Source organism: Pteropus alecto, unplaced genomic scaffold (assembly GCF_000325575.1).
Source record: "Pteropus alecto unplaced genomic scaffold, ASM32557v1 scaffold79, whole genome shotgun sequence".
Taxonomy (NCBI): domain Eukaryota; kingdom Metazoa; phylum Chordata; class Mammalia; order Chiroptera; family Pteropodidae; genus Pteropus; species Pteropus alecto.
The window spans coordinates 15943625-15957117 of NW_006494612.1; the positions used below are offsets into that span (position 1 = coordinate 15943625).

The 13493-nt window shown below is 35.0% G+C and overlaps 2 protein-coding genes across 4 annotated transcripts in view; both read left to right on the top strand.

Annotated features, from left to right (window-relative positions):
• The window catches only part of NKAIN2 (sodium/potassium transporting ATPase interacting 2), an 829945-nt gene extending 822106 nt beyond the window's left edge, over positions 1-7839 (top strand). For all 3 annotated transcript variants that reach the window (XM_006926140.2, XM_006926139.1, XM_006926141.1), the window contains 2 exons: positions 1152-1233; positions 5405-7839. In XM_006926140.2, the coding sequence (XP_006926202.1) occupies positions 1152-1233; positions 5405-5414 (92 nt within the window). In that variant the 3' untranslated portion in view covers positions 5415-7839. The remainder of the gene's footprint in view (positions 1-1151; positions 1234-5404) is intronic.
• A 661-nt stretch (positions 7840-8500) lies between these two features.
• Positions 8501-13493, top strand: part of RNF217 (ring finger protein 217) — a 192465-nt gene continuing 187472 nt past the window's right edge. Inside the window, exon 1 of the mRNA XM_015600058.2 lies at positions 8501-8583. Within this exon, the coding sequence (XP_015455544.1) occupies positions 8501-8583 (83 nt within the window). The remainder of the gene's footprint in view (positions 8584-13493) is intronic.

Consider the following 13493-nt stretch of genomic DNA (forward strand, 5'->3'; position numbering starts at 1 on the left):
CCAATTACTATTGCTGCCAAAATGTACTGTTGTAAAACAACTATTTATTATTCTCATGGATTCTGTGGGTTAAGAATTCAGACAGGAAACAATAAGAATGACTTGCCTATGATTCTTCAGGCCTCAGCTGGGAAGACTCCAAGACTGGGCTGACTCAACAGCTAGGGGCTGGAATCATTTGGAGGCATTTTAATTCAGATACCCGCGTGTTGATGCTGGATATCGGCTGGGACCTCAGCCATCCAGGCAGCCAGATGGGTTCTCTATTGGTCTTTCATGTGAGCTAGTTTGGGCTTCCAAGTTTGGGCATGGTAACTGTGTTCCAAGAGGGAGCATCCCAAAAGAAGAAGAAAGAAGTGCATGACAGTTTTATGATCTAGCCTTGGAAGTCACATAGCGTCACTTCTACCATATTCTATTAATCTAAGCAGCCATAAAGTTCTACCCAGGTCCAAGAGAAAGGGCCATGGACCCAAACCACTGCATTAGAGGTGTGTCAAGGTCTCATTGTAAGCACATGTGGAATGGAAATGTTGTTATAGCCATTTGAGAAAATACAGTCTACCACAGTAACTCTTGTTGTATCTTATTGCATCTTAAATACCTAGGTAGATATTGAATTTGAATGCTTAGACATTGTTCCACATCTTTATTTGTATCTATGTATTTCAGATTATAAACCACATAATGGCAGGGATAGCTATGTTGAGTTAATTTTTATGAGCTCCACCACAGCACCTTGTACTTGACAATCACAGTCTATAGTATTATTACTAGTGCTGCAATTGCTGGTAGATACATGCACTTGAGACACCATTATTTTTTACATTTGGAATGTATTGCAGAAAATCTCCACTCTAACCAAAAAGACGTATAGCATATTTAATGTGCAAGTTAATTTTATTACTACAATTAGGTTTTGGTAGCTCAGGAGCATATAAATTCTTCTCTCACTTGTAAAGCAAAAATTGAATCTCACAGTCGAGGGGGAAAAATCACTACCTTGAGGGAACTATCTTTTTTTCTTCCACAATTAGTCACTTTTGGTTTACTAGATTATTAAAAGGTTTGTATTAGGAATCTGTGTGAGACCGTGATCATGACTGTTTATCTCTTCTGAAAAGTTAATTAAGGCAATTATCCCTTTTCAGTTGATTTCATAGGCGGCTTTGATTCTTATGGCTATCAAGGGCCTCAGAAGACATCTCATTTACAACTACAGCCTATGTACATGTAAGTACTTTACTTGGGAGGTATTCTTCTGGGATACTAAAAGATGGTTAAGTAAACATTCTTATGTTTACTTACAACATAGATAGCATGCAACATTCTTTCAGTTATATACTTTTAATATTTTCTATTCATATTGTTTCGACTAGGATAATTCTAAAAACATTTTCTTCATAATTTTTTAAAAATTTAATTTATCAGAAATGCCATATTTAAAGTTACCTTTAGTCCTATATAAGTATCAACTACATGGCTAAAAAAAAAACCTATATAATATGCTACTCTTTTGAATTACCCAAAAGTTGTATATTTTGAAAAAGATATAACATTGTAGGTAGTTATATGTAACTATATGTAAACCATATGTTTTGGTTTTCCCAGGATAGTCTCGGTTTACTCGGGTTGTCCTGGTGTAATTATTACCAGCAATCCCTATTACTTTCAAAAATGTTCTCATTTGGATAATAAATGACAGGTTATCACTCTAGTTATATATAGTGTTTAAAAAATCAAAAACTAAATAATACTCTTTCTCTATCATTTTTCTGATATCAAAAGTGAAAATGAAACCAGAATATTAACACTGAAGCTTATCAGACTCTTAACTCTAGCACTCAAAAGAGCAGACATACAATCAGAGCCTGATTTTTATATCTGTGTTTAGGCAAATTCCCTTGGATAACAACTGATAACAAATTCTATATATCAGCATCAAGTGATATGCTGAATTGCAAGCGAAGATCAAAATAGAAAGTAAGATTCCAATTCATTTTGAAATGTGAGCTTCTCTCTTTGAAGATATGTGTTTGTCGTCATTGTCCTCCACCATTGAATCATTTTACCTTTTATTATTGTTAGTGTGTAGGATAATAAATGGAATTTTGGAGTATTTCTCTAGAGAGATTAAAGTAATCTTTATACAGACCTGTTAAGCTTCCTTTTAGAAAGGAAATGATCTGTGCATCATGCCTGCATTTTTCTTTGTATCTCTTGGAGATCCCCGGAAGCATCTGGTAACACCACTCATAAAAAAGACTTTATCAGTTCAGATATCAGGCTGTACCACCTGTCATTCAGAGCACTCCCTCTGTAAACACTACATCACACATCCCCTCTTTTACATCTACAACCACTGCCCTAACTCTGGCATTCGTGACCTTAAGTTTTCCATTCTCTTTCTTGTTTTAGAACTCCTTTCCCATCTTCCATATGGCTACCTAATTAATCTTCTTAAAGTACCACTCCGATCATTTTACTCCCCTGCCCCCAAACTATTAGCAATACCTATTATCTACTGAACAAAATCAAAGTTCCTTACTGTAGCCTGAAAGTCTACTCTGATATGGCCCCAATGTTTTGTTAAACTATTATCTCTTCTGATATGCAGATGATGCTAGGACAGTCTAGGAAAATGTAATGATGAATAAGAACTGGCCCCTGTCTTCTGGAAGCTTATAATCTATTGAAGGCATAAATAGTTTGATATTTTCCTTGAGGTCACATTTTTCAGCCAAACTAGAACTGTTGCCTTCTGCAAATATGACTGGTATTTTCCCAATTGTCCATGCCGTTCTCTTGATATAAACATCTTTTCTTCCAAATTCCACTCTTTGAACCTCTACTAACTTTCAAATTATATCTTAAAATATATTTCCTTTATGAAATATTTCCTAATCTCCTTTCCTCTGTTAATTCTTTTTTCTTTTGCCCTGTACTACAGTTGTTTTCTATTTCCACCATAACTTTCTTATCTTCCCAGAATGACTTGATACTTAAACAAAAAATAAAATGATAAATCTTTTAACTGTTTTACCATTCTTCTCAATATTGTATCATAGCCTTATGTAAAGTATTCTATTAACAAATAAAGGCAAGTGGTAAGGAATAGTGGTTAAGTAGACCTACTGAAGACAGATGGCCTGAGATAAAATTTCTTATGACCTAGGACATATAACTTTATTTGAATAACTTTATTTATTCTCACGAAGCCTAAATCTCCTTGCCTAAAAAATAAAGATAACATACATACTTCATATAATTGTTCTGAATATATATGAAATAATGCATGTAAAACATATAAAGCATAGGACGTGTCACATAATAAGTGCTTAATAAACATGTTACTAGTAGTAGAGACAATGCTTATGTTAACCAATATTACTCATGAAAAGACTTTATCAAGTCAGAAATCATCAGTATATATCAGAAATATACTGTATTTTATTCCCAAAGAATTTCCTCTGTAAATAATATATCTAAGATAATAGTGGCCCAAGTAGCATGTAACAATATGTTTGTGCTCACATGTAAACCAGGACAAGTACAATCGCTTGCTTCTGACAATATCACATAACATTTTTATCATACAGCATTTCATTGCGCTGATCAATAGGAATGATCAATAAATATAATCAAGCTATACAATAAATTGGATATAACCACTTATATAAGGATCGGCTATAATAATAACATAAGAATGCTACTTATACGTAATCAAGTATATTATTTCAAATCAGGCATTTATAATTCTAATGCTGTCTTTAAAGAGAAGACTCTGCAGATTTAGTATCCAGCATTAAATTCCTTGAGGACAAAACTTCCCGTGATTTTATTAAATAGAATACTTTAAATGCTAAACCAAAAGCAATAAAAATATTGTTTTCTTTTTTACTGCAAGGGAATGGTAAAATTATATAAGAGCTTGCAAGTCTTACTGCTGATGAAATGAGTTACATGTTTAATGGAATTCAAATTTAAGAAGTTAAAAATACTTAGGATATATAACAAATCATCAGTCAAAATATGACTACCACCCCTTCCACAAAACCTCCCTTAGGGGCTTCAAATACTAAAACATGAAGATTTTATTTTACAGATGAAAATATTGAGTCAAGAGAAAGGAAAACAAGGTCACATGACTTGTCGGTTGTACAGCCCCAATTATCAACCAGTTTTTCTGACCACTTAGTTCTTTCCAAATTCTTGGACAGACTGTGAGTTTACTCTACCATTAAATTCCCTGATTCTTAATTTACTTATTTGTACCTCTTCACACTAACTTAGCTGCCATGCTTCCATTCATGCCTGCACCCCACCCCCTTTTCTGCATTTTTTTAAAATTCCCTTTTGATTTCACATTATGCAGTGTTGAAGGAAGAAGGGCTTTTTCAACTTTGTAGACTTCAAAATCAATTACTGGAGAGCTGCTGCCTACTCAAATCCCATGAAAAAACAAAACCGATTCTCACATAAACTTTATCCCCTGCTGAGCTGCGGAGACCTGAGCATCTCCTATCTTTGTATTTCAAGGTGTACCTTCTGTCAACCTACCATAAATAAGTCTCATAAAGTAAGAGTAATTTAACATCATGGGCCAGTTCAAGCACTCTAATGATATTGTATAGCAACTGGAAGTAAAAGCTGTTCCTTAGAAGTAGAGCAAATGCTTAAAAGCAATGTGCAATTTTAGCTGTGGGGCTTCCATTATCACCAGCAAAGCTTCTGTAGCAGAGAGCCTGGTCAGAGCTTTGAAAACTGCCTAACTGACTTTCATTCACAGCCGTGTTTCTGCTCCCACAGTCAGTAACTAGAAAGTCCTTTTTTTTTTTTATGTGCATTTGGTAAATGTTCTTGGCCTATAATTCTTCAGATTAACTATAATCCATCTAGAAAGGAAAAGTTTTCATTAATTTTTTTCTTATAGTTTGGTAAACCTCCTTGAAACCAACATAGCTATGAAGTTGCTGCACAAAAATATTCCCATTTCCTAACAAAGTAGCTACTTTGACTACCAGTGACCACTATGCCGTAATACGTAGAGATTTGGTTGGGCTCCCTGCAGTACAAACTGTAAGAATGTCCCATGGTCTGTTAGACAACATTTGAAAACATCGCCCTCTTTCTGGCAGCCTAATTGTACAGCAATACCTATTCATTTCATTTGTCCTTATAAATGGATTTTAAATCACCATAAGTGGCCTTTCTATCCGGGAGGTTGCACTGAGAAAAAAAGAAAAAGAGAAGAAAATTGTCTATTTAAAGCGCAACTGGGCTTGGATGTCTTTTTTTTTTTTTTTTTTTTGGCTTGCTCTTGTGCTTATAGAGGTGAGAAAAGGTGCTGAGCTTTCCCCCTTTGATTAAAAACATCTTTTCTCTCTCTCTCTCTCTCTCTCAGGTCGAAATGATACAGATGGCTTTAGTATGTCAGCTCCAGGACCTTTCAAAAAACTTGTTTTGCAGTGGCCTCCTGCATTTATGAAGAGCAAGAAGCAACTGAGTTTAAATGTCTATATATATTAACAAAATAAACACAAACACTAGGCCACATACACTAGGTCACACACACACACACACACACACACACACACACACACACACACCAATTTTACTTGGCCTCATTTTTCTAATTGAAACAAACAAATATGCAGGACACGCCCAACTTGGATTTCCTGAAAAGCAGGCTTCTTTCTCCCAGGCCTTTGTAAAGTTTAAAGGAGATGTGTGGGTGCCCTCTGCTGGCTATCACTAACACCTCTGTAAACCAGCCGGTGGGCTTCTGCAAGCTGCAAAGTCATCCAGGGCACAGTAGCCTGAGAGTCCTGTCTTCTGCACTCCATAGTCTTGATAGCACCACGGCTATGTAGGCAACATAATTACAAAAACAAACAAACAAAACATCCATGATGACCTTGAAACTGAACTCTGAAATGGCAGGTTGTTTGCCCTAAAGGCTGTACCGTACATACTTGCCTTAACCCACCTAAGTTGTGTGCCCAAGAATCTCAGTGCAGACATCCCTAAGTCACTTCCTTTAGGCTAACACGCTGCTAATAATTCCGAATGAGTTCGAGTCTGTGTGTTTTAAGTCAAGAAATAAGACTGAATAACCCAGCAGCTCCAGTGTGTCTGTGTACGAAAACTGCCAGCTGTCAGCAAAGTGCTTTACCATTGAGCCTCCACGGTGGCCAAAAGAGACAAGTTACAATAATAACAATAATAATTGTCATCTTTATAATTCTTAAATATGGTCTTCTGATGGGGTTGTGTGAGACAAAGTAAAACTTAATAACTAAACTCAATCTACTGGAAGCAGAAAGCAGAAATGGCATAACTCACTGATTTTATTTATTGCACTCTAGGTGCTTTTATAAGTATCTACAAATGTCTTTTACTAACACAAACAGCTGTGGATTTCTACCAACAGAGGCCAACAGAATATGTATTAGCTATGTTTACTCTTTTATAACTGATTCAAATTGAAGACCCTATGTAGGTGAACTTTTTTCCTAACTTCAGCGTATGAGATTAATTTTTGGGTGGGCGGGGGGGAGCAATAGTTACCTTGGTGAAATATTTGAGATCTCTTTGTGGTAATTGGGGGATCCGTTGTGTGTTAGAGTGTATTTTAATCCTCCTGTATTATCGTGGCAGAAAAACTGTGCTGTTAATGTAGTTGGCAACAAGATGCCTTTGGAAACTTAATAGTAGGTCAATGTGTTTATGGAATATTATGAATTCCTAGGAAATTTTGTTCTATATATTCAAACATTATTTGATTTTCATTAGTGAACAACAGAATTAGCTCAGGCTTGTCAGGAACTCAAATGAGTCATATTTTTTCTTGGATCCATCTGAGACACTAAAATCAATTTAAAAAAAAAATCCACCATCTTTAAGTGCAGTGAAATTCAGACATGAAAAGTCATAAATTGGCATGGAGCAACTTTTTCTCTTAGTTTCTATGAAGTTTCAGTTATTGGGTTAACCTACTTCAAACCTTAACGCATTCAGATCTACATAAACCAGTCCCATTACTGTGTTGCATGGATGTCTATAATATACATGCATATACATTTGAAAATAACAAAGGAACAAAGGTTACTATTGGAACATAAAAGACAAAAAAAGATTCCAGCACTTTCTTGGTAGCTTGTATACGTTTGTCCATACACACATGTATAAAACATACCATTATAAACATGTCAGTGAAACCTCATCTAATGATTTTATAGTGACATGCATGTTCAATGTATGAGGAAAATATTTACCAATGTATTGTCCTTTGATTCTTAAAATATAAATACTATACATGCCAGAAGCTATTCTAATGTAACTATTAACATAACTATTAAAATGAGGTTTCACTGTACATTCATACTATGGTTAGATTCCACCTTCTAGGACATGTATATGGATAAAGATTGAAATGCACAGAGAATAAGCCCTCATATTCTTGCTTTAAGTTGCAGCCAAGTTACCACTTATTCACTACTATCATAACCACCAAAATTTTCAGAAAACAGTTGTTGACTACTAAAAAGTAATCAGTGGATAGGTCTTTTTCTTGGAGCAGTGAGCACAGTAATGTGATTATATCTGGAAGAATATCTAAGTTGTACAGCTGTATCCTCCTCAAAATCCGGTGAAGAATGCTATTTTTCTAGGCTGAGCTTTTGTTATAAACCTAATATTCGGAAGGCAAGAGTTACAATCCCGATGTGTCTTTTTTCTTTTTTTGCGTTTGTTAATTATGAATGTATTTTTAACAGAGTGATTTTTTTGACTTACTAGTGTAATTTGCATTTTAAAAATAAATGGCAAAACAATTAAGTTTCTGAGCCATCCCTGAAAGCTGCTAATCTTTCTCACAGTGTACTTGATCATTGATAGGAAATCCTATTAAATTTACATGAAGGCAATTCCGATGTCCCATGCCACATAGGGATGTGTCAGCAATAAAAAGAAAATGCCAGGTCATGGCACCGTTTTAGCTCAGTCATATAGGTAACACATACTTTCATTATCTCCTGACACTAAGGATTTTTTTGTTTTACAAAACTGCCTGGAATAGACTTGCTGTCATTTGGAGAGATTTTTTTTTTCCACCTCTATCTGGAATTTAGTGTTAGCATCAGGCTAATAGCTGACAGAGGTGTTAGGGCACTATATTAAAAATCTTTGGTTAACATAGGTAGAGTTTTTCATTTTTCGTACACCAAATTATTTAAAATACAATAACTTAAAATGCTCATTTATTGCCCCTTTGATGACATAGTCTTTGATGGTAACTAGAGTGAAGCATGTTGGGGTAAGGTAGGCGAATAGAAAACATTAACCCCTGGCATTTTTGATTGTCTAACCATAATTTCAGCTAAGGTTCACTATGGACTAGAAAAGATAGAAGGCAGCAGACTTGAGCTGCTGGAAGGGTTGTAGCCTTTCTCTCACTGTACACAGATACACACCAACCCCCAGGAGCTGAAATGCCAAAATGGATGAAAACAAGGAGGTCTTTGAGGCAGCATTTCAAGAAGCGGAAAATCAACTTGCAGTACTTGACTTCCTGGCCACATGGTGAGAGCCTTGTAAAGAACCAAAGCTGTTTTTGCTTTTGCCCCTTGCGTGAAAAGTATGCTGAAGCAGGTACATTTAAAGTGTGGATAACTGTCAGGTTGTTGCTTGACACTGGGAGGTCAAATGCACACAACATCTCAGTTGAACCTAAAGAAACAAAAGTTAATAGAGCAACTATATATATGTATGTATGTATGTACGTATGTATGTATGTATGTATGTATGTATATGAAAGAAAAGATTCCTTCTTCTGGAGTTCTCAATTAAATAATCTTTGCGTTTGGTAAATAACAGTACCAAGATCTTCATTTGGTAACTATTAAAAAATAAACTCTGATACAGAGAAGCAGATACCTAACAATCCACTGTTCTATAACAAGTGGACAATTTAAACTCAGAAATACAAATTCATTTTAAATAGGTCACATTATAGGACAGACTTTCGAGAGCCAACCCATTTATTACAGAGACAGCAAACTAAGGCCCTTATAGGCAAGAAATTACTCAAGATTACCATATTTCCAGAAAATGCAAAAAACTCAATATTCTACAATAAATTCTAGTATCTGTACTACGGTCAGAATAGAATAAAACTAATCCCAGACATAATCAACTGACCCTGGACTGTATATTGTACATTAGGCTCAGCATAATGTCAATATTAAATATGTTTTATGTTATACTTTTTTAAAAAACCATAACATACCCATATGCAAACATATATATACATATATATGTACACATATATACATATGTACGTGTTCTATATTAGTCAACTATGTTCAGTTTCAGGGTTAGAAAATTTTCTGTTATTTTATAATGCATTTATGAATAGCTAATATTAGAGAGATTAAGTTAGCCTAAACTGACCCTCTTGAATACTTCCTATGATTGTCAAGATAATCTTTCTTCAGACATTTTTTCTGTCTTTGGTAAAATTTCCACACTCAACACTTATACTAGGGAAGCTTTGATGTCAAGATCCTTACACTGTAAACAAATGAAGGCTCAGTTATTCTCATCACATGTGAATCTCTGCTTAGGATTTATATTCAATCCTCTTTTCATTGTATTACATCTACCTTCCACTTACTCTCAAGAATGGAAAGAACAAAATCTGTGATTGATAGATTACGTCCAATTTTAAACAGACTGGCATCTTGAAACAATCACTTTTGATAGCTTTGGAAGCAAAATTTCTAAGACATCTATGTACTCTATGCCTTTTAATTCAACAAAAATGTGAACCGATAGTACATTCAAGGGTCTCATTTACCAATAAAATCTGCACAAGTATCATGAGTTATGACGGCCAGTGACAACAAAGAAAACAAAGTTGTGTTATTTCTAAAAAGAAAAAAAGCAGATCTTTTTATATTCTCTAGAATTATAAAGGGTTTTTTTAATCCTTAAACATTATAGATTTTAGAAACAAATGAGCTTAAAATTTTGATGGGTAATGAAAGTTTGATTTCTGTAAGATAATTTAGAAAGAAAAAATTATTTTATAAGCCACATGTGGATGCTCTGACACAGTCTAAATTGTTCTGAAAATTAATGTAAGCTTTTTCTATAATGAGAGTACAGAATTTTGGCACTTTAATAATAAAACAGGTATATATTTTAACCTCTCATTCTATCCTCATATAAATTTAAGCTGTAACAGCAAGGGAATAAAACAACTCCCAAAAAAGATTGCAAATTGATGCTGTCACCCCAAGGATGATGGATTGATTCAATTAATCAGTAAGTCTTTTCTAAGAGTCCTTCAGGGAGTTATTTACCAGAGGCATACCCTGTTTATTCTCCTCCCATGTGCCTGTCATTTTTCTTCATTATTCTTCTAGTTTTACTCATTATATCCTTTGGGGATATGTTGATCTCCTTGTGCAGAGAGGGTTTGCACACAGCTGTCTAGACATAAATCTTCCAAGCCCAAACTGGAGGCCACCGGAACACCTGTGCCTCTTGTCATTGTCATCTCAGGCTGAGCAAGACTCAGGGTGAAGTCAGACAAATGGACGCTGAGTTACAAATGATAAGTCACTGAGAAAGCATCAAATTGAGTGAAGACTATGAAAAATCCTGCATTGGTAAGGATGTAACAACCTTGTGCTACACACACCATGGAACTAGCCTTCCAATCTCCAAAAGCAGGTAGGTAGGGAAGAGCCAGAGGGCTGAGAGGTTGGGGCCTATACTTGTAATCCATGGGAAAACAAAATGCATTTGGCAATTGCATTGTTTTGAGTGCTGAAAGGTTAATAGTTTTAAAAATGAAATATTTCTATTTCTAATGGGCAAAATTATCTGTCAGTTCAAGTAGTAAAGAGTAAAGATTCAAGAAGAAGATGTCTGGAGAACCTCAAGATTAAATCCTGCTATTGGGGTTAGCTACATAGCTTGTGCGGCCCACTGCAAAATGACAACATGGGGGCCCTTGTTCAAAGAGTAGGAAAGAAGTGCTATTAACGGTACTAAATATAAAAATTCATTTTAAAATATTTATTTTTAATCAATATAAATGAATGTAATATCAGTCACTCTTGGCAAATGCATCACAACTGATTTTTTATAATTTTCAATTTTGAGAAGCATCTTCCTGCCAATGTAACTGTTACTGGAGCTATGAAGAATATTTTATAAATGGTGAAAACATTGGGATAAATTTCTTGATAAATTATTTTGAAATATAAATAAATTTCTCTCATTTGAGTTAATAGTTCACAGAATCATTTTTCTTAAAAGATTTAACTCTTCATAAAATCAGTTTCATGTAAGTCTAAATTTAATTTTAAATAAAAACTATACAGTAGCATTTTAGTGTTTTTCTCTGCCATTTCCTGCAACTTGTGGAGGTTTTTCAAGAGGCCAAAAAATGGCTTTATGATTTCTATACAATTGAAAACACCTAAATATGTATTCTATTGCTGTGTATTCAATTACAAAAAATAATTTAAAAATTGTCTTTCTCAATAATTTGTTCATCGGAAGCATCATATGAAAATAGAATTTTCAGTCTACTGCTAATGCTACAGTCTTTAAGTTTAATTTCTATTTGTAAGCCTGTGGACATTTGTTTTACAATGTCACAGTAGTTTTAAAAACCAGAGACTCTAAACTCTTTGAAGAATTCTATTAACTCTAATAACTCTTATATTCTCTATTGTAATGTCTGGGTAGGCTTTTATCTTGTAGTTATTTACTGACAAAGTTTATTGCCTGAGCACCAGCAATTCCTGTCCCAACACAAAGCCAGAGTTAATATTTGTGCAGAAGCTGCAGAGACTGGCTCCCTTGGAGAATTAATAGATAGGCTGGTCCCCTACAGTTCTCAGGGCTGCGGAGGCCCCCCGCCCGCCCCTCTCCCTCCCCCCGCCCCCTGGGTACAGCTGCCACTTCTGCTGTTGCAGTTGCTGCTGCTGCTGTCACCACTGCCAGTCTGGTCCCAGGTCTCTCTGTCAGCCCAGTGGCTCCTCCAGTTGCCCTGAGGCAAGCCAGGCCAATTGTCCTGTACATTGCACGCTGCGCCCAGGGGCCTGAGACAGTGTCACTGGGTACAAATGCTAAATCACAAACATTCTCATGGGCTGTCACTCCAGGGCATCTTCTCTGCTCACCACATGCTCAAAAATGATATATTAAGATTTTCATGAAGAAGATTGTAAAACCTTATACCAAGCATCAAACTCCTCTTAGTGTGGGGACTATTGTGGAATGGCACATGTCACATGCCCACAAAGTTAGCCTTGCTTGCTATAGAAGCCAAGAGTAAAATATTCTTCTATATCTACCCTCACTTCAAACTTACTCTAATTCTTACTGAAATAAACAGAATTAGGACATATTTCACTTTTTATTAAAAATAATCCTGGGATTTTTTTCTAAAAATGAAAGAATAATTATGTTTTAAAAAATAATAAAACACAAAAAGAATAGATTGGATACCTTGGATACCAAAGCCAATGAGTATTTTCAGACCTTCCAATGAATTGGATCAAATATCTGCTGATATGCATAATCGGTCGGGTTTTTATTACACTTCTATTAAAGAAGACTTTTATTGGCATACTGAAATCCATCATGGTGCATGAGCACTAACATTTTATAGCTATAATTCAATCTGGAAACCCAAGTTTAAGAATAAATTTTAAGAATAACAGCAAGGCTTGTTACCCAGTCCCTCCCACTAAATTTCTAAATCAAGAATTCTTGAGGATAGTGATAGTATATATCCAACACAGTTAAAATAAGATAGATATATTGTTAAAATGCATTTAGACACTAAAAATATATCTAATTATAATGCATTGTGAATCAAGATTCCATGTATCAAAAGAGTAAATTGAAATTACTTTACTTAATATACTTTACTTAATATAGGCATATTTTTCCTTTATGTTTCTCTATGTGGGTATATATTGGAAGCAGTAGAGTAGCAAAATCCTCTCCGTTACACCTTTTTCTATTTTTCAACATTCTGCAATGTAAGATAATATTAAAGTTATCATAAGTGCCACACAATATTCTACATAATCACAGTATCTAAGTAAAAGATCCAAATCTCAAACACAGTCTGTTCACAGAGTCCAGAGTTCCAACCTCTAATAAAGTCTCCAGAGAGTAGTATATAGATGTGAGTAACTATGTTTTCTTTTGAGGTCAAAGATCCGTCTCTCTTATTATAGTCAATTCTTATTTATTCGTTCACAGAATATGTAGTTCTGACTCTATTCAAGGAACTTCCTTCCATCCACCCCAAACACATTCTATTAAGGCATAAAATGGGATTTCTTGACAATAGATGCCATTAGGCAGAGGGTGGACCTCAGGGGAAGGCTCTAGAATTATCCTTCCCATGGCTTAAATATTGTCCTATCCTAACCATCGGATCTCTCTCACCAACATTC